A 21,705-nucleotide genomic window follows, 5' to 3' on the forward strand; every position below is an offset into this window, starting at 1 on the left:
TGAAGATAAACCTTTCTGAGTAGGTGAGCTGTTCAAAGTCCATGGCTAGTACAGTGTGAGAATAATTTTCTTAGAGGAACGTAGCTGATTCTATTTACACAGAAAATTACTAGCTTCAAAATATGGAAAAAAAAATTGTTTGAGGACAAATTGATTCAGTCCTGATTCCCCAGAGGAAATTCCTGTATAACTGGAGGAGACTGTCACTCAAATTCCGTCCATGTTTCTATAGGATCTTTAAATCCACGTGTAGAAGTCTATGGTAAGGATATTTTGATGATTCTGTTCTATGTAATTTTTAAGCTGTTCTCCTCTAATGATACTGTCTGTCCCTTTTTGTAAGGTTCATGGGAAGAAGGGGGGGATAGTGTTTTGTGAAAGCTGTTATCTCCTAAATTTTACAGTGCTTCTGTAGAAATTGATTATATCTACAGCATAAACAGGCAGATTTTTTTATTAAATGTATGGAAAATGGATTGGAAGAAATGAGTTTTGTAGAACAGTACATTCTGCATAGCTTGGAGTTTGCCATGTGTTTTCTGTCTTTCAAAGTGCCTTTGTCAGAAAGGAATTATTCAGTATTTAATGTTGGGGGAGGGAGCGTTTTTACATAAGTTAACTATCCATGCATTGTGAATATTAACAGCAGAGACTGGTGGTGAGATGTGTACTGATTAAAAATCCTTCTCTAAGCAGCCTGTATACACTCAATGGCTAACTTAACTCCCTTTGTACTACAGATAGACGACAATCAAATATACCTGTTTTCATATACTTTGTCCTAGCTGTTGTGGGTCTTTGAAGTAGTGACTTTCAAAAGTAGTAATGTCTCAAATTCTTCTGTTCTGCTGCCCCACAATTCCGTAGACAAGTGGAAAAACTGCCCTCTGTTATCCTATTGCTCCTCAAATCACTAACATTTCATTAAAAAGGGTGTGGAGAGAAGTGTATGCTTGCAGCCTGAGTGCAGTAATAGGACAGCGGACGGAGCATGTGATAGCCAAAACCTCAAAGTACAGCATGAATGTCTGTTTATTGGAAACTGCCTGCAGGGATACAGCTATTGTATTTCTTGCAACTTGCTGTCAAGCAAGTTTCACTGAAAAAAAGGTGCAGCCAACCAAACCGTGGTTCTCCTGTTGTCCTCGTATGCTATCCAACATTGACACGTGTCCATATAGCTAGTAAGCATGAAGTAAATACCAATAGACTGATTGTTGTGGCTGGGCAAAACTATTTGATGTGCTGAGCAAAAGCAGCTTGAGTAAAATTATTTAAAATATCTCTGGTAGAATTTCAACAACCCTCATTTCGTCAAGATACTTGCTTTGATGTTGTCTTGCAGACAGCAATGTCTAATCTGTACCTGAGAAGAAATGCAACCTGAACTTTCGTAGTGTTCAGGTTTCCAGGAGGTCTTTCAAATAAGTATTAACAAGTTTGAATAGGTCTTGCTATTACTTATTTATTTAAACTTCTCATAATCATATTACTGAATGATTGTAGTGTTATTTTGGCTGAGTTAACCACTTTGTGTGATTTGAATATGTGCCATGTTGTATCTCTTCAGAATCAGCTGTGTGTTCCAAGGAAGCAGGACCTCATAAAATGTTCTGTTTCACTTACTTGGACTTGAATGCTCTGCCTGGCAGGAGGGGAAGGCAGTTTTGTTGGGCACAGAAAGCCTCTTCCTCTGCTGCATAGGCTTTTGCTTGAAGTAAGGTCTGAAAGGGGGCTAGAAAGCCCCTCTGGGTCAAATCGGTTCATCTAGCTGTCTATTCTTTGAGAGCAGCACAAGCAGTTATTCAGGGGGAGCTCGCAAGCCTGGCTACTTTCTGCAGTCCATTTCCCTCATATTTCCCCATCATCCAGAGTTGTTATGTCAAGGCTGTTAAAGAGCATATCCTTGTATACTCTTCTCTGTCTACTACAACAGCAGTTGCAATGTACAGATACCTTTCAAATACACACTCTATGTGCTATAGATCTTACTTTGCCCTTTTGAAGCAAAAGCGAGCCTTCGGATAGCTTCCAGAAATGCTTTGTTGATATATGTGTAATTGTTTCTGTAAAGCAGGAGTTGGCTATCAGTATGAAAATGTTAAATCTCGTATTTCCATATTGTTTCTTTGTGGTGCTAGACTGTATAATGTCTCTTGGTATAGTTGCTTCAGGTGATGAGATATGGTTCTCTACATCCAGCTGACAGATCTGTGTAAGCGTCACCTACTACATTTTAATTTAGGAACAGCCAAATTCAATAAAATTCTGCCCCCAAGAAACGCTTAGTGAAATCTAATACTGCTATGATATTTTGGTCCTTAAATTTGTCATATGCAAGAATGCTTATTTTTGTTTTGTTATCTCCATGTAATAGAATCACGTTCTCCTTCAACAGAATCTGAATTTCACCCTGTTGTGTTTAAAAATGCAAAACTTCAGAAATGACATTTCATTTCCGTGTTTCTCATGTCAGAAGATTGCATATGGACTTTCAAATTGAGGACATCCGGTTGAAAAGTGTTGGTGGGAAGGATGTCTCCCCTCTTTCCCTGCCCTTTCTTCTCCAGTCCTGTTCCCAAGAACCTCCACATGTAGGTCCTCAGGCCTGGCCAGTTCACGTGGGGTCAAAATTACTTCCTCCTGGCTGGTAGCTTCTGTCCCAGTGGCCAAGATCCAGTCCCTGGCTGCATGGGGTCTCCTCCATTTCCATGCAAGTCCTGGAAGAAGTTTGTATTGCTGAGAACCTCTGTGCCCAAAGTTCGTGCTAGAATTGTATCAAACAGGAATTTTAGTTGTGGTAGAGTCACTTAGCAACAAGGAGGTACCTTTGCAAGAGAATGCTGGCAGGGTATTGCTGTTAAAATGATGAGCTGATGGGGGTTGATAATTAAACTGTCTTGGCTTTCAAAAATCATAGTCTTCTGAAGCTGCTAGTTTGGATGGTGGAAAAGCATCTTAAATATGAATTGAGGACCTGGACAGTACTGTGCTGCTCTGTACTATAGCCCCATCTTAAAGTTTCTTCTGAAAACCTGAAAGCTGTGGAAAAGGAGCACAGCTTAATTGGAAATAATGAATTTTGTAATCAGGCTGCATGTCGTGGTATGCACAAGCCTGTTCATTGCGGGAGTGACTTGAGGAACCACAAAGGTTGTATACCTGATTATAAGGGGAAAAGGTAACAGGGTGGAAGGCACTAATTCTGTTGTGTAGACTTAAGTGCTAATGTGCAGGGAGCTTAGTGCATTTGTTGATTTTTTTTTTCTTTTTGTTTAAAGTTTTGATGAACCTTATGCCAGGAAAATAGATTTAAAATGTGGTTGGTTACTTTGAAGTGTGAGCCTGTTTTAAGAAAGTGCATGAATTTTTGCCAATAACTCGCCTAAAGTCTTGATTGGATCATGTCATTGTCAGGTGCTTGGAGTCATTCGGAGTGCAGCATTGAGCAATCGTTGCTGTCCATCAGTTAGTGAGCAGTTCAAGTATTTGCTTGTAGATTTATGTGAAAAAATCTCAAAATAATGCTGCTTAGTAGCCAGCTGTTGTCAGTCATTTCCTTTTTAACTGATCTGTAAATTCACCTTGTGAGGTATCTTAGCACTTGGAAATAGAAATATTTGTGATATACCTGTGTTTGTAAAAGATAAATGGTAACAATGGTTAATTAAATATTTTTTTCTGATCCCAAAACCTCCCAGTTTTGGAAATTGCTAAAGGCACAGGCTGTGAGTTCATCAGTTACTTCAGTGTCTGTCGTGAACATGAATGAGTCCTAATAGGCTGAAGAAGCAGATTCAGAAACCAGTGTGTTTCTTGATGCTTCGGAAGTGTTTATTTGCAAAGACTTCCAATAAGCTGCAGATTTGATTAAAAACCAAAAACCAAAACCCAAAACACGAACTAACCTGAAATATTAAATACAAAAAACTCTAAACATGGGGTTTGAAATGCTTGGTAGGGCATACAGTACTTTGCTGTGGGATTAACGGTAAGCAAAAATGGGCTTCACTGTGCATCTTCATTGGTGACTACGGTGACCTTGACTCCTTCCTTTCAGTGGGCAGAGAGGATGAAGCAGTTGGGTATGCCGGTGATATGTGGATTGCCTGGCTGATAAGTCTCAGTACATGAACTGTAAAAATCTGAAAGACTTTGTGCTTGGCTTCCTAAAAAATTGTGGTAGGAATTGGGGTTTAAATGTTACAAAAAACATTTTGAGTGGTTTGCAAAATAGTGACACCATGTGACTACACCAGTTTGAGGAGGAGGATGCTTGTAAAACTCAGTCTACTTTGTGTGCTTGCATCCCTGCTCTTTCTTCCTTTGCCTGTATTTGCTCACTTGCTTTTCATTTTGTTTTTGTGAATTTAATCAAATATTGAGACATTAAATGTATTGTCAAAACCAGAGGGCTAAAATGTTGTGTAGGAATGATGACAGGAAAAGAATTTGGAGAATGAGGATCTGCATTTACGCTTATTTCAAAGCCAGTGTAAATGAATGCCTGTTTTATAAACAAGATAATTTAATGTGTTTTTTTGCACTGGCATTGATAAATCGATTTGTCAGTGTTTCCCTGGACTGGGCAGTGGTTTGCACTTTGTTGGTAGTACAGTGCCATCTAGTGACTGCTCACATGAAGCTGGAGAGAGATTGCCAAGCAAAAATGTTGGCAAGAGAAGATCGCATAGATTGCAAGGTCAGATGGTTCACAGCTGCAAAAAGACTGCTTTATGGAAGGTCGAGTAAGCTGAAGTCTGATCCCTTGTACCTTGAGACGGGACCACTGCAAAAAATGCTCCTTGTGTGAGAGTGTGGTCAGAGGTAGTGTGAGCGGTACAGAATGAGGATGGCTTTCTTACACAGCCAGCCACAAATCTGGCACTTGCAAAATTTTTGGTTTCAGTTAGCAATTTAATTACCTTAAGATCTTTGTAAACACTTTTTTTTTTCCCAAATGCTGTCATAATCTTTAGGCAAAGGTAACTTAGATTTTTTTTTTTCAATTTTTGTTCATTATAACAGTATATATGCATTTTTTTTCTCTGTTTCTCTACAGCTTGATCACATATTGTCCCCCCCACCTATGCCTTTTCGAAAATGCAGCAGTCCTGAAGTCTCTTCTGGCCCTGGAAAGTCTTCTAAATTTAAGAGGCAGCTGAGTGAAGATGGGAGACAGTTCAGAAGAGGAAGCCTTGGAGGAGCTCTGACCGGTGAGTTTGGGGTGTGCGTAATGTCACCTGGAGGTTTAGCGGCTGTGGAACTGATGGCACCTTGACCCCTGGTGTTTGCCTTGTGGCCGAACTCTTTGGGGGGTGTGTGTGAGCTCCACCTGGAGTTTCCATAGTTTCTTCCACATGGGTTCCCCAGTTTGTCAGCAGGATAAGCTCATGTCTGAGGTTCTACCTGTGTGGGGTGCTGATAGGTGGCCAAGCACAGCCTGAAAATGACCTGTTTCTTGGAATTTTCAGGAATACGGTATTTATCTTGCTGACTTAGTTTGGCGGCTTAAGGGTTGTTTGAGATGTGCTCACATGCATTCATCCATGGGATAACATACATCTTGTTTCCTCAAGGAGCTGAAGTGCACAGATGGTCCCTTTAGATTTGATTTCATTAAAGAAAAAGCAATTTGGTCTCATTTATCTGGTGGAGTCCTCCCAGGGAAGGAGGGGCATTACCAGCTAGCTACTGGCTGTGGTCTGCAACTTCTCCTCCATGGAGCCATGCAGAAGTAGCAGGACGCTTGAGGAGGGCTTAGGCCCTCCCTGCCCTGATAGTGTCTGTGGAAGAAGCCAGATGCTGAAATCGTGATTGTGTCCTGGGAGCTGTACAGGTGCGGCGGTCACTAAAGAGTGATTGTTTTTGAGTGTGGAGTGAAATGAATGTGAAAACATTGGGACAAGTTAACTGTCACTTGCTTTGTGTATTTCAAGAAAAAGAATTTCTAAATTCACTAGAACTCGGCAATTAAATATATTCCTGAAGTGCACAATTTCTAACAGTTTGAAGAATTTGTTGTGAAGAACAGGATATTAAGTACTTGGTGAGAGGGACAATAGATTTCAGTGAATTTAGTGGAAGGGATAAATTTGAGGCTCAACATCTTGTTTTATCTGTTTAAGTGATGTTGATTGATATCAAAATCGAACAGGTGAAATTCAGGTTAGAGAAAGTTGAAATGGCATTTACTTTGAGATGTTAGTGTCTTCTGTCTCTGACTTCTATACATTGCTCAGAGGCATTTTTGCTTGGGGGTGAAAAATGGTGCCACAGTGGATAGAGCTGACGCTTGTGCCATCAGTGTCTGGGAAATGCTTTTAAGGTATTTGCTTTTCTCTCTTCCTTCCCACCCCTCTCCCTGTCCTTACACTGGAAGAAGCTCCAAGAAGCTGTTACAATACTTCTCTTTGTCTGTAATCAGTAGGTTAGAATCACCTACAATGCTTCTAATGAGTGACAAATAATATTTTTTTTTAACTAAGTAACTTAAAAAATTAAGTTGTCTCATACTTTATGTGAAGGAAAGACAGATACTACTACAGGAACTTCTTGTGTCACATCAGCACATAATCGTTGCTGTGATTTTTAGTATCACTAGGGTAAGATTTAGCGTTTCCCTTGCAACTTCATTTTTATCAAGAGTTCTATTATGAAGATTTCAGGAACAATATCAGAGTATTTGTAATCTGTATGGGCTTTCGTGAAAGTCAAGTGACTAACAGCAGTCTGAAGTGTCAATTTTGCTAACCGTATCAGTGAACTCTGGCTTCTCTGGAGTGTTACTACTCTAAAAACTTGTAGTGTAGACCAAACTAGTATTTTACTGAAACTAAAAATTGCCAGCACACTACTTATTATTTCAGTAGGAGTTGTTGTGGGTTTTTAATTTTGTTTTTGTTTAACTTTAAAGTAGGGTGGTGGTCTTTGCAAATTGAACTTTCCTGTATAAGCCCTCCAGATAAAGAGGGAGAAGGCAGCCTAATCAAAACCAAACGAAGCAAATGTGCTCTGCTGCTGTAGTCTCTGGTCTTTATTTCTATGCTTGAGTTATTGCTTGAGGCCTTTATAAAGGGAAATGGATATGCTTTTTGTCTGCTTGCAATATGTTGTGCAGGGTTTCATGTCAGGATTTAGGAATATAGCGTGCAATGATGTTAAACTGCTTTATTACTAATGCACTTTAAATGAACCTGAATACCCTAAGGCTTTGGTATCTTAAAATAGTTTAAATATCTTAACAGCTTTCATGATACTGATTAATTTAATCAAAGTCATTCTGATGACAGAAGGTTCTTAATATTCTTTTGGGATTTTTCAAAAAAATTGATTTTAAAGAAACCACTGCAGATAAATAGTTCTCTAGAGTTGTTTCAAATGCTCAGTAAGATGAAGTTAATCATTTCAATGTTACCTTGGATTTGTATTTACCTACCTTTTTTTACATACTTAAGGTTTGGGTGGGTGTTTTTTTTTTTAGTTTCTTTAATGCTTAAGCATTAAAGTGACTCGCTGTTCTAGTTTGAAACTACAAGAATCACAGTATCATTTAAAAAAAAAAAAAGGGGGGGGGGGGATGAGAAGGCCTTCCATTAAAATGAATGAGCTGACATGCGTTTGGTTTGGGTTTACTTCTATGCTCGCACATTCCCTCCCTAATTTCTGTTTGAGTCTTAATGTTTCTGAAAAGATATTCATGGTCCATAAGGGGGGGGGGGGGGGGGATTTGGAGACCTGTCATTTGGAAAAGTACTTGATCTTTAATATCACTTTACACCGATTACTATCTTCCTTTAGTCTTACTTCTGTTCTGTTGCTTTTGATACTCTTTTAACTTAAGTGCTAGCTTAACAATGGGTATCAGTCCATTGGAAAATAGTTCAGAAGGGTATTTTTGAAATTGTTTAAGGTACAGTCTCTATTTCTGTTGTTCAAAAATCTTACCTTTGCTAAACTAGAAATACATTAAGTGGGAGTAAGTAAAGCAAGAGAGAAGACTCCTAGCTTATAAATTTGCAGAGTATTCCTATGTTGATGCTTGTTGCTCCCTCCAAATGTTAGAAAATAAGTGAATTGTGCTTTGTGTGTTACTTTGACTTTCCCTTTGCTGTTAAAAACATAATATTATTGAGCCATACAACATAAGTAGTATTAAGGATAAAAACAAAAATAAAAAATTAATTTGTTTATATAAAACCAGATAGTTCAAATCCTGCGGGGCTGAATACTAATAGAGGTAAATAGATAGGGTTTTTATCTCCAGGAATAGATACCATATAAATAAGTTTATTAGGCTTTACAAGAGGGAATAATGTTATTCATGACATAAAGAAGAAATAAAATCTCTATTGTTGCAATATATTGAAAGAGACTTACAAAACCTGAAGGATTACAGTTACTGAGAACCTACTACTCTGAATTGGCTAAAGTAAATTACAAAACTCTTTATATAGGAATATGAGAAAAATTGAGAATTATGTATAGGTCTTTCAGTGGGAAATCAACACAAGGGAGAGGAGGTTTGGAAACTTGGAGAGGTGGGGTAGAAACTGAACTTAGTTCTACACAGCTTCAGGGAAATTAGAACCCAGATTTTTTTTTTTCCTGAATTGCCCAGTTTTAAGCAGTCTAGCAACCACATGTTTTCAGTGACAAGCAAAGAATGCTCTTCGGAGTTGAAGAAAATTAAATCAATGTTTTTGAGAATAAATCTACTATTGCTTTGTGTTGAAAATCGGTAGGGAACCACTGATATTAAATGAAGTTTGGCCAATAAAAGAAATGAATACTGCTTCCTGGAGACACCATGCTATTATATTTTTGAAAAGTCGCTTCAGACTAATTGTTGTGACAGTATTGCTTTCCTTAATCTTCATCCCCAAGGAGGGGGAGGAGAAAGACTTCTGGAGACAGAGAGACTGAATTTGGAATGAAAAGACTTTATTGGATGTGGCTTTCTGTTAGACTAGCAAATCTGCTTTAATAGTTCTTGTTGTGAAGTGCTAGCAGTACTGCTTAATAGAAAGAAAGGATGAAAAATAATATTTCATAATGGGGGTTGCTAAACATAAGCATTCATGAGGCAAAACAACTTCAGAGTAAAAGTTTTTGGAAATAGTTTATGACCAGTTCCTCTTTTAATTTAAAATACCATGTTTCCAAAGGGTTATAAAGTTTTGGGTAGCAAAACCACTTATAAAATAATCAGTGTTTGCCTTTCTCCTCTTCTGCTCCTGCATTGTAACTTCTCTCCTTCTCCAGCTTCCCTCTTGCCTGCGTGCATGTGTTCCTGTAGCAGCGCTTGCGATATCCTTTACCGTGGAAGTAAACTGGTAGCTTTGGAAGTTTTGCGTGTGCCACAGATGGTGTAAAACATAACCCTTACGCAGTTTGTTCAGCTGCAGAATAACCCTGGTCGCGAAGATGAGCTAGAGCTACTTGTTTAATAGGCCTAGGTCAAATACAGGGAAAAGATCTAGGGAATCCCTAGAATTTCCAATACTAGGGAAAAGATCATTGCTTCACAAAGATGCTGGTGCCCTCTGTGTGCAGGGGCATTGGAGTGCTGGACAGGCTGAGAGCAAAGTGTGGTCAGGTGTGGTCAGCTCTGTTCTTCTCAGGACAATAGACTTCTGTGTGTACAGGTGTATTTAAATGCCTCTCCTCCTAGCCTTAGATTTCCTTCTTAAGGATTCCTTACAGTGCACAGACTAGGGCTTTAAAACTTGTTTCTAATCAGGAGAAAAGATGTTTAATTAAAAAGCTGCTTTTCTGTGGTGGCTGGTTTTCTTGATCTCCACAAACTTCAAAGGGCTGTCTACAGTCAGAGGGTTTTTGGCTTAAATTGTCTACAGATTTTATTTTGCTTGTTCAGAGATGCTTAAATAGAATTCATGGCAGAAAGTAATGTGAATGGCTGAGAAATTAAATGAGCTTTTACTGTGGAGGAGGTTAACCTGGCAAACGACTGGGACAAGCAAATCAAATTGGCCTTGCTTTTGTGTCCCATTGCTGCTCCTTGGTTTGCACAAGAGTGTGCGGTGCAGCTTTGTTCAGTCTCCTCAGATGCTCTGGTGCAGCATTTGGAGATTGCTATCTCCCTTTCTTCTTCTGAAAGGTATGAGAGCATATTGCTGGGAAGAGTTTGTATTTTGCAGAGCGCTGCAGCTAGCTCAGTTGTCTCTATACTGTACTGATAAGCTCTGCAGTTAGATATGAAGAAAAACCCCCACACTTTATTACCTATAGTTGGGACTTCTTATCTTGCCTCCTCTTATCTCATCAATAACTGCCTGCAAACAGACTTCCTGCTGGGCTAATTGTCTCTAATTGTGGTAGGGCTGTTATCTTGCTAACCTTAAATGGGTCTTATACAAATACTGGTGACATAACACGTACAGATTTCATTTTGTAGCATCTTTAATTCAAAGATCCTAAAGCACTTTAGATCATGAGGTAGCTTCATTAGTGAAGAACTAAAAACTAAGTAGTCTTGGGATGTATATATTTTTTTTCTTCTCTAGTATTCCTGCTTTGATCAGCTTTCTACCTCTGTCATCGGTCATCCAGATATGCTCAGCAATTATTGCTATTCCCATATAACTAATCTGTGGTTGATTTGAAATGAATTTGGGGATTCTCAGTCTGGTTTTTGCATCAGAGATTCATCACTCTACTGACACTAATTAGCAGAAAGATCAACAGCTTTATGGGCCATGAAGAACAAGCTGTTCTCTTATGCATGGGTTCGCATGTGCTGGCAGGACGTGGAAGGGGAGGTTTTTCCTGTTCATGCAGGGGAGCAGTTGGCAGTGGTAGAAATCCAGAGTTTTCACAAACATTATGCTGTATAAATTTTTTTTTCATTAATATTGTTGAAAATGCAGATTAGCTCATTAAGCCTTACAATGTCAAATAACTTGATACAACGTAGTGGACGGAGGAAGTTGGGCATAAAATCATGTGACTTGTGCCTTGAAACCTCTTTGGAAATGGTACCTTCCCATTCCGTACAACTGCTTATCATAACTATGATGTAATTATTTTAGTGGAAACATTTTTAAAAGATTATTTTTATTAATGATGGCCAGTTGGTGTAGATAAGGGGAAGTGTTCCCTGTTTCCTCTGTACAATATCAAAATTGTTTACCGACTTCCAGTTATGGGACTAATTAATTATGCATGCGTGACTTCATAAAGAGCCCTTCGATTCCATAGCTGTCTCTGGGGATACAGCTTGGTGGGCTTTGGCCCATCTCCGGCTCCAGAAGCCGGGGTGCTGCAGGATGCGGGGGAAGGATGGCTGCCAGCGCCGAAGCTCTATCAGATGTTCCTTTTTGTAGGAAATTTTACTTCCTGCATTTTCTTCCCCTCGCGTGTCGGAGCAGAAGTATGTTTCAGAATTGCTTTCATCTTTGTGATGCATCGCAGGACTGGACCTACTTGCTTTAGAAAGTGGTTTCAGCTGCAGCTGCCTGAGAGCTCTCCCCGACAGCAGTGGAGGGAGGGTAGCAGCCCAGCACCCATACTAACACCACTTGGTTCCTGGGTACAAAAGGTGGGAAGGTTCAACAGCCAGGTGCGCATAAGGACAGGCACAACATGCTTCATTCAGTAGCACTGCCTACCCAGAGCATGTCCTGGAGTCTTCACTGCCTTCCTTAAAGCACTGTACCATGTGTTAAACTTCTTCCAGAAATATTAGAAAGAGATAGAAGCAAGCTATTCTATAATTACACACCTGAGAAAATGCTTTTTAAGTGTGCAGTACAAAGCTGTCTTCTACAGATGAAGTAAATATATTCTGCTATGAAATATGCATTTTTAAATGGTTCTTGGTGGTTGAGATGACAGTAGGTTATATTTGTCATTGTCAGTTACCTTCATCATTTAAGGCTTCAATCAACCTGCATAGCTGAGTTGATTTTTACTTCCCTGTGTGTCTACCAAGATAATTTCCATATTCTTTGACATGTCTGGAGTCTGCATCTTGTAATAGTCTGAGATGAGAACAGAAGATATTGTATTCCTGTCTCATTATTTTGCCTTTAACTCCTCGATTGCTGCTTAATCGTGCTTGTATCATCTGAACATGAGAAGTTTTATTGTTGTTGAGATCAAAGCAAACTGTAGCAGTAGAGTGCCTAATTAGCAGATACATTTGCGAGTTGCCTGTTTTGAAGGGTGGAGAAGTAGGGTTTAACCCTCTTTGGGACACTTATAAAAGCAGCTTGAAAGTTGTTAAGAGTCATTTGTCATAGTGGAAAAATAAAATGTGGAGAAAATGAATATGCGTATTAAGCTTCTGAAGTTTGAGTTGTAGCTCCTTAAGAAATACCCCAAGAGCTGCATGAAAACTTGCCTGGACTTAGTTAAATGCTTGGGTTTAATCAGCTGATTACCTAAATCTGAGCTCTGTGAGGCTGCAGTCCTATTGTTGCTAGTACCTGAGCTCGTTAGTGCAAAACTGTCTCAGCAGTGTATTTATGAATAAATGATAACTGCACATCAAGACTGCATTATCTGTCCTCCTAGAGACTTAAGTCTTCCTTTTTCACCTGTGGACTCTCTTGAGTGGGTGTTGTGAAGCCAATGGTCTGACCACGTGTGGAGGGAAATTGTACCTGTTTGCCCCAAGACAGGTGCTTTAATGTAAGTTGAATGTACAGCTTGAGAAATGTTTGAGGGAAAAGCACTTTCTATGCTTAATCCTTAGAACGAAGGTTGAAAACTTGAATGCAAAAGAGTTTATAGATTTTTTTTCTTTCTTTTTTTTCCCCAGTGAAAACAGGGGCAGGCTTTTCTATTAGGAAACTTTTCACATTTTGAAAACTGACTGTAAGCATGTAGTTACAAATCATTTCTTTAATTACGTGGTGTAGCAACATATACCTGAAACAAAAATAGGGGTCATAATAGGGACTGTAGAGAAAGTAGTGTGTTGACACATCACTTCATGCTTGTCATTCATAATGGAGTCACTGGACATTTTCTTCATAGTGCCATGGAAGCAGTTTGTTTCGTATCTTGCCATAATTTCTATGAACCAGGTAGCAAAAAAGTGAATGTTGAGACATTTGGAAGCCAAGAATATTGGCAGCTGGCTGAAGTGTAGCTATTCATGTAGTGGTTGAACTGAGCAATGGTGAATTTTCTGAAGCTCTTAAAATTAGAGCATGTGTATTCTAGGCACAACTTGTTTGTGAGTATCCCAGTATTTAGAGTTGCAGATAAGAGTTATCTCTGAGCTCCTGGTGTGCAGGATTCTTGTTTTTGCAAAATTGACTCTATATGGGAAGGAACAATACAACTGTCTCATCATCACTTAGATGTAGTCCAGTTTAATGTGCTTTTGGTAGCATCATGAGTTCAGTCTGAAGCTTAAATTTCTGGTTTTTTTCTCCTATTATCAGAGTTTCAGAACTGGACCTTCAAATTTTTCTAGAACAGGTGGAAAAAAGGGTGAAAGGGAAGCACAAATATCTGTGTATTAGGGTTGTGTTGTAGAATGGACTGGCAGTCTCTAGGTTTTGGAGCTACGTGTTAGAAGCATGGTAAAAAGGCTCTGTTTGTTGGTAAGATAAAGAAAAGGAAGCAGCAGAATGTGCTCATCTCTGAGCTCACTGATAAATAAGATATCTCCAACTAATTATTTTGCTGAGTTGTATTTCAATAGAGTTGGGAGGTGGGGAAGTAGAGTTGTAAATGGTATCTTCAGGCTGTGTGTGTTTTTTTTTTTTTAATCATGGAGATATCAGTGTTACTGGCTGGCTAACACTGCTATAGTGGGGGACATTTTTCGTATGGAAAACTTATCCCCCCCCTCCCCCCCAAAAAAAAAAAAAAAACAACAAACCACCAACAAAAAACAAAAAACCAACCCAACAAAAACAAAACAAAAAATCCCCACCAAACTCAAAACCAAAACCCAAACACTGCACTCACCCCCCCAAATCTAAATAAAACTAGAGAGATTTGCTGGTGATCCCGAATGCCTTTCAAATACTTTATTGCTGTCACAGTACTTCAGTAATAGATTGCAAATCATCAAAATATAAATGTAACTTCAGTGAGTATCTGTTAGTAGAGGAACTTGGAGTAATTTACATATGAGTGAAATTCCATATTGTCTTTTAAGTGTCTTTCAGTGAGAGAAATTTGTTCCAAGCATGGAAATGATACTTATTTCTGGAAGGAAAGCTTACTGTATGTGATGACTCGTTCTTGGTAATTGACTTATAAACAGTCTTGATTCTGAATCCCTTTGCAGTTAATGGAGGCTTGGTTTTTTTATATGTATTTTGGATACAGATCTAAACCTGCATCCTACTAGTTTCTGGTCCAAAACTGGATGTGACCTTTTCTAGTTCCAGTTTTGCCAATATTGATGAAATTTGAAAACAGATCTATTGCATTTTTAAGATCATAATCTCACCCCAAAGTTTTGCCTTTGAGCTACATTTATTTCATGCATGACCAGATACTACTACATCTAATTTTAGAAATTGAAACCAAGATGGAGCATTTTAAGGAGATTTTGTAGTGCAGCAAAAAGTGAAAAATCTATAATGAGTCTAATAGGATATTTTACAAGGGCTTCTTTTACAGTAACAAAAGAAATTATAATTGAGGCAGTTGTAATTATAGGCTTAACTGAGTAATGTTATGTTTAGTGGACAGATTGGTTGAAAGAAAATTTTCATCTCTTGCCTCAAACTGGGAAATTGGCATTGTCCATTAACTTCAACCATGTGCAGCTGAGTAATATGCAAAACATGCTAATTTTCTTAAGTTGTGGGCAATAAATGAGGCATGAATAAAATGGTAACTCTTTTTTGCCTGCTGGTAGTCATTTGAAATTTAAGTAAAGTTTGTTGATGCAGCCACAGTAAAATAAGGCAAAATATTGAGAAGTTTCCTAATGATGGCTTTAAATCCATCCACTATTCTTTTACTTTCCAATTACTGCTAATGGGAATTACGTGCTTTAATTCCCCCCTCCCCCCCCATGTGAGAATAGACCCTAAAATTTACAGCCTCCACATCATTTCCTACAGCTGGGCTGTCATCAACAAATTTCACAAACAAATTTAACAAATTTGAAGCAATAGGGCAGAGTGCCCTAACCTGATGGTGAAATACTAATGTGTGAGGCTCTTCGCCTTTCACCTGGCAGGTTTCTGAAGCTGTAGTGAGGCTTCGTGTATCTGTGGGAGTGAAAGTGATGGTATGTTGCCTCCAGCTTTGGTTTCCACTTTCGGCTGCTCCTGCTGCCCAGGCCGTTTGCACGTGGCCGTGGCTGCTCTGCAATGTGTGGGGACTGCCACTGCTGCTGGGGAGCCGAGGTGGCGGGGAGTGGCTTCAGTCTTTCCTCCGTTCGCAGTGAGACCTGTCAATGAACTGTTCTGTCTTCTTTTGGGAGAAAAGCAGAAGGGGTAGGAAGACGGAGAAGTACCCAACTGTGTTTTCTTTCCGTGCATTTCTGACCCAGAGCGATCTGCAGTAGGGTCCAGTTTTGTCTTCAACCATGGCTTGTTCCTGTTGCTCTGAGGTAGCTCATGCTCATAAGGCTTCCCAAAGAGAGGTGTGGAGTGAGCAACCCACTTCAAAGTGTGCTTGGTGAATCTGACTTGACCACAGAAGTCAGTTCTTGAGATAAGATCAGTTATTTTTTTACTTGAAGTTAGTGAGGGAGAAGAATCTAGCTTTCTAAATTGTTTTTAAATAATCGGCACTTATGTCATAAATATGTATAATTGATTTATCAAAGCAATTAAGTGAAATAAGTATTTCTTGGCCCTTGCCTTAAAGATGTCAGGATGACAAGAGGCTATTTTGAAGGCTGCTGTTTCACAGCACCTGACAGAAACACATTGACACTTGCTTCAGTTCAGTCTGTGGTACACTGTAACCGTATGCACAACTTCCGCTTTGGACTAATTGTGTCCATATTTACTGTCAGCCCAAATCCATATGCTTCCATTTTAGCAAGGTACATACCTGTCTTCCATTTACAGTTGTGTAACGGAGAACTGCTTTCAATATTTTCATTTAAAAAATATTTCCATCAAAAACTTTCAAGCTGCTTCCTTTGTATTTATCTTTACATTTTGACTAACTACAAAACAGACTTTCCAGCAATGCAATCTACACTGTCCTAAGTCCTTTTGTAAAGGCAAAAACCTACTTGAATGCCAGAAGGTTTTCTCCGTCATACACAATTGTTAAAACATCAGACTGCTGAAGATTTGAGACAAGTAATTTCTAAATTATGACTGAAAATGGAAGATTTATAGGTATTAGATTTAAGCTCATTTAGTAATTCTCAGCCATCCCATTGGGATATGGATTTGAGAGGGAGAGGAGGAGAAGAGTAATAATTTAGCAGGAGGAAAGGTTTTTATTATTAGAATAGAGCACAGCCGACCTTCTGTGCCTGGTCTTTGAGGAAGTGTATGTGGTTTTTTAGTCCCTTTTGGCCTTACACAGTAAGGCATACAACAAGTATGCACGCACTGGATGCAATAGAAGTAAGAAGTAACAAAGATTCCGTTTGGACTTTCTGCAAATATCCATTATAAAGGAAGCTAGACATATGAGAGGCAAGTTCAAGGGGAAGATGACACTGAACTCTAGTGATGTGTTCCCCGAGTCCACCAATGATTATGTAGTACCATTAAACAACGCTAACTTATTACCATTACGTAATCAACTTAAGTCACCTTTCATCGAAATGCATCCTGATAAATGTGCTGGACTAATGAGGATTGTATTCATGTGTGGGAAGAGATGCCATTGGTAACAAACAATGTTGTGACTTTAGGGTGTCTTGGTAGTTTCAGGCACAGGAAAGGTAGCAGAGATGCCAGCAAAGCCTCTGCAGAAAGCATGGGAGGAAGTCAAAGACCATCTTGGGATTGAATGGGACAGCAACAGGGGACCTTATCAGTAGATGACTCATCTGTCATCTACTCAATAGCTGATGAAAGCAATAAGAAAATTACTACCAGCGTGGCAATGGTCTGTTGTTAGATGGAGATTACCTTGGACACTGGCAGTGTTTGTGCTGTATATGAGCCAAAATGCTGAATTAAGATGGAAGGGATGAGGTGGGGTTGAGGTGAAGTCTTCCTCTCTGTCCCCCATGAATCAGTTCAGCCAAAAAGGAGAGTCACTACTTGGAGCATTAAACTTGAAGGCAGAAATGAATGCAGTGTGAAAATCAATAATGCATTTCAGCTCAAGTTTTATGTGTAATACTGAAATTTAAATCATGTAACAGCGAGGAAAAGTGTGGATCTGTATAAATTCAAGGAATTATTAAAGAAAATGTAAAAGGGGAAAAATGTATACAATTATGAATGAAACTGTAGCAGGAAAAAGTGTAGGAGTACTATAGGGGCAAGAAAAAGGAGTGGATAGTCTGAAGGGATTATTGAATTTTTTTGTTAAATGGAGGAATCCAGGGAGAGTTGCTTACTTAACTCATTGTGGGCAGGGACTGTTTTATTGTGTGGTAGTTGAATGCAGTGGCACCCTAATCCCTTAAAGAAAGCAGACTGAGTTTTGGGATAAATTTTTTCTTCTATAAGAAATATTGATGTTCCATTTGCTTTTTGAAATGAAAAAGCCTCATTGCATTCCTGTAAAGTATGCCCAACTTTTGTTTTTAGAAGCATTTTAAGGAGGACAGTATTAAAAGTACAGTTGTTGTTTTCCAGATATTTTGTTGCAGTTGGCATTCTTGTTGGTAACTGCTAATCTCCTGGTAGTATCTCTCTGCATAAAAGCTAGTGTTATTCCCAGTTAAGAGGTTTATCTGTTACCATCTTTTTGCATAAGCCATGGCTATTTTTATTTCTATAGAAAGCATGTTTATTATATGCCATTTCTCTGTTTAAAAGTATATATGGATGTATTATGAAAAGAACAACTGGAGTTCTAGACAAGTCTGCTACGCTTGCCTTAATTTCAGTATGTTGTGAAATCTGTGATGCCCTCAAGGCTCCTGTTTGGGGTAAGGATGGGAGGAGAGATCATTCCAGCATCACACATGCTCACGCTTTCATTGGCAATTTTGATCATGTCGACTGCCTAATAAGCTACTACACAGGCCCTCCAACATTATTTCAAATATTTCTGGAGGCTAATCATGTAAGAGAAATAATGGAATGTTAAGTGAATTCTTACAGTGCAGACACTGGCCCTGATGCTGAGTTAATCTACTCTGCTTTCTTGTCAGTCATGCAGAATCTTACAGCTGAAGGAAGCACTTAGTACAAGATTTTGTTGTCGTAAAGAGTAGGATTGCCTCTCCTCTAGCTTCTGTACGAAAATATCTTAGACTTTCTTTCAGATGTTTGAGCAAGATAAAAACTGAATAAAATATAGATGTCTGTAAAGGACAAAGAATAAAGGTGGCTATTGGATGTTCTGTGTCAGCATAGCCCAGCGCATGGTAAAGTACAGAGTGCCCTACTCTGCTGACTGACTGCCATGAATAAGAATCACAATATTAGCACTCTGTTTTGGGTCTGCCTCCCATTCAAAACAAAAACTAAGTGCAAGGATTAGTAATAGTGCTTATTTCCCGTATGCCTTTCTCCTCCTAGCCTTCATTGACTTGTTATTTAAACCTTTTTTGCTTGGGATCCAAACCTAAAAAAAATTAGATTAATTTGTGGACAAAATATAGATGATTGTCTTCAATTTTTTTTCTTGGGAAGCTCAGTGGGATTTATCTGAAGTGAAAAGTAGTGCAGTCTAGGGAAGGCCTAGTGTCTGACAATGGATTTCGAGACTGGTTTCAAACCCCTACTGGAAAGTGCATTGGTTGGCCAAAGAGTGATGCTCTTCCCCAGTTTTAGAACAAGCTTTATTAAAACAGACCTATTTCGTGCTTGCATTATCCTTTGTTCTAAAGGTCAGAGGAAAACTCTATCGCTTTTCAGGTATTGATTCCTATGATGATAAAATGCTCTAAGAGTATGCTACAGCGATCAAGTTGCAAATTGTTTAACGTAATTTTCCTGGTGGCTTCTAGAATGGGTTAATACAGAGTTTCTAAGAGGGATTTGTGTAGTGTACGTCTACTTGACAAAATAAATGTTGCCAAAGCATTTTAGCGGTGCTACTGTTGGTGATACGATGTCTTGTTTGGAGCTGTCCTGGCTTTGCTGGAATTTTAGGAGCCTTCTTGCAGAGTTTCATTACAGTGTTTGTAGTCTGCATTCTAGCCTGAGAGATTTTTGTAATTGGGGGACCCAGCACTAGGAAATGTCTGGTTTCACCTTGAGAACCTCATCTTGCCATTGACTCTCAGGAGAGGAGTCAAAAAGCAAGTAAAGAAAATGCATAGACCTCTCTTAATGTGGAAAGCATTAAGGAAATCACAGAATCACAGAATCGTATAGGTTGGAAAAGACCTTTAAGATGATCGAGTCCAACCGTAAACCTAACATTACCAAGACCACCACTATATCATGTCCCTAAGCACCTCATCCAAACGTCTTTTAAATACCTCCAGGGATGGCGACTCAACCACTTCACTGGGCAGCCTGTTCCAATGCTTGATAAGCCTTTCAGTGAAGTAAAATTTCCCAATATCCAGTCTCAACCTCCCCTGGTGCAACTTGAGGCCATTTCCTCTTGTCCTGTCACTTGTTACCTGGGAGAAGAGACCGACCCCCACCTCTCTACAGCCTCCTTTCAGGTAGTTGTAGAGAGCGGTAAGGTCTCCCCTCAGCCTCCTTTTCTCCAGGCTAAACAACCCCAGCTCCCTCAGCCTTTCCTCATAAGGCTTGTGCTCCAGACCCTTCACCAGCTTCGTTGCCCTTCTCTGGACACGCTCCAGCACCTCAATGTCTCTCTTGTAGTGAGGGGCCCAAAACTGAACACAGTATTCGAGGTGTGGCCTCACCAGTGCTGAGTACAGGGGCACAATCACTTCCCTGCTCCTACTGGCCACACTATTTCTGATACAAGTCAGGATGCCATTGGCTTTCTTGGCCACCTGGGCACACTGCTGGCTCATATTCAGCTGGCTGTTGACCAACACCCCTAGGTCCTTTTCCGCTGGGAAGCTTTCCAGCCACTGTTCTCCAAGCCTGTAGTGTTCCATGGGGTTGCTGTGGCCCAAGTGCAGGACGTTGTACTTGGCCTTGTTAAACCTCATACAATTGACCTCGGCCCATCGATCCAGCCTGTCCAGGTCCCTCTCTAGAGCCTTCCTCCCCTCCAGCAGATCAATACTTCTGCACAACTTGGTGTCATCTGCAAGCTTACTGAGGGTGCACTCGATCCCCTCATCCAGATCATTGATAAAGATATTAAACAGAACTGGCCCCAGCACAGAGCCCTGGGGAACACCACTTGTGACCGACCACCAACTGGATTTAACTCCATTCACCACCATTCTTTGGGTCCGGCCATCCAGCCAGTTCTTTACCCAGCGAAGAGTACACCCGTCCAAGACATGAGCAGCCAGTTTCTCCAGGAGAATGCTGTGGGAAACCGTGTCAAAGGCTTTACTGACGTCTAGATAGACAACATCCACAGCCTTTCCCTCATCCACTAGGCGGGTCACCTTGTCGTAGAAGGAGATCAGGTTGGTCAAGCAGGACCTGCCTTTCCTAAACCCATGCTGGCTGGGCTTGATCCCTTGGTTATCCTCTACATGCTGTGTGATAGCACTCAGGATGATCTGCTCCATCAGCTTCCCCGGCACCGAGGTCAGGCTGACAGGCCTGTAGTTCCCCGGGTCCTCCTTCCAGCCCTTCTTGAAGATGGGCGTCCATTAGCTAATCTCCAGTCAGCAGGGACCTCCCCAGTTAGCCAGGACTGCTGGTAAATGATGGAAAGGGGCTTGGTGAGCACATCTGCCAGCTCCTTCAGTACTCTCGGGTGGATCTCATCAGGCCCCATAGACTTGTGAGTGTCTAAGTGGTGCAGCAGGTCACTAGCCATTTCCCCCTGGATTATGGGGGCTCATTCTGATCCCTGTCCCTATCTTCCAACTCCACGGGCTGGGTACCCAGAGAACAATTGGTCCTGCTATTAAAGACTGAGGCAAAGAAGGCATTAAGTACCTCAGCCTTTTCCTCATCCTTGGTCACTGTGTTCCCTCCCCCGCCTACTAGGGGCTGGAGATTCTCCTTAGCTCTCCTTTTGCTGCTAATGTATTTGAAGAAGTGTTTTTTGTTGTCTTTTACAGCAGCAGCCAGATTGAGCTCTAGCTCAGCTTTGGCCCTTCTAATTTTCTCCCTGCAGAACCTCGCTACACCTTTGTAGTCCTCTTGACTTGCCCGCCCCTTCTTCCAGAGGTCGTAGACTCTCCTCTTTTTCCTGAGTTCGAGCCAGAGCTCTCTAGTCAGCCAGGCCAGTCTTCTTCCCCGCCGGCTCGTCTTTTGGCACCTGGGGACAGCCTGTTCTTGTGCCTTTAGGACTTCCTCCTTAAGGAATGTCCAGCCTTCCTGGACTCCTTTGCCCATAAGGGCTGCCTCCCAGGGGACTCTCTCGACCAGTCTCCTAAACAGGCCGAAGTCCGCCCTCCGGAAGTCTAAGGTGGCAGTTTTGCTGACCCCCCTCGCCGCTTCTCCACGTATCAAAAACTCTATCATTTCGTGATCACTCTGCCCAAGACGGCCTCCAACCATCACATGGCTCACAAGTCCTTCTCTGTTCATGAACAAGAGATCCAGGGGT

General features: G+C 40.4%; 1 protein-coding gene across 1 annotated transcript in view; it reads left to right on the forward strand.

Moving 5' to 3' along the window:
• Positions 1 to 21,705, forward strand: part of MAST4 (microtubule associated serine/threonine kinase family member 4) — a 308,358-nt gene that overhangs the window by 58,222 nt on the left and 228,431 nt on the right. The window contains exon 2 of the mRNA XM_075488550.1: positions 5,063 to 5,216. Within this exon, the coding sequence (XP_075344665.1) occupies positions 5,090 to 5,216 (127 nt within the window). The 5' untranslated portion in view covers positions 5,063 to 5,089. The remainder of the gene's footprint in view (positions 1 to 5,062; positions 5,217 to 21,705) is intronic.

The sequence above is a fragment of the Mycteria americana genome, chromosome Z, assembly GCF_035582795.1.
Source record: "Mycteria americana isolate JAX WOST 10 ecotype Jacksonville Zoo and Gardens chromosome Z, USCA_MyAme_1.0, whole genome shotgun sequence".
Taxonomy (NCBI): domain Eukaryota; kingdom Metazoa; phylum Chordata; class Aves; order Ciconiiformes; family Ciconiidae; genus Mycteria; species Mycteria americana.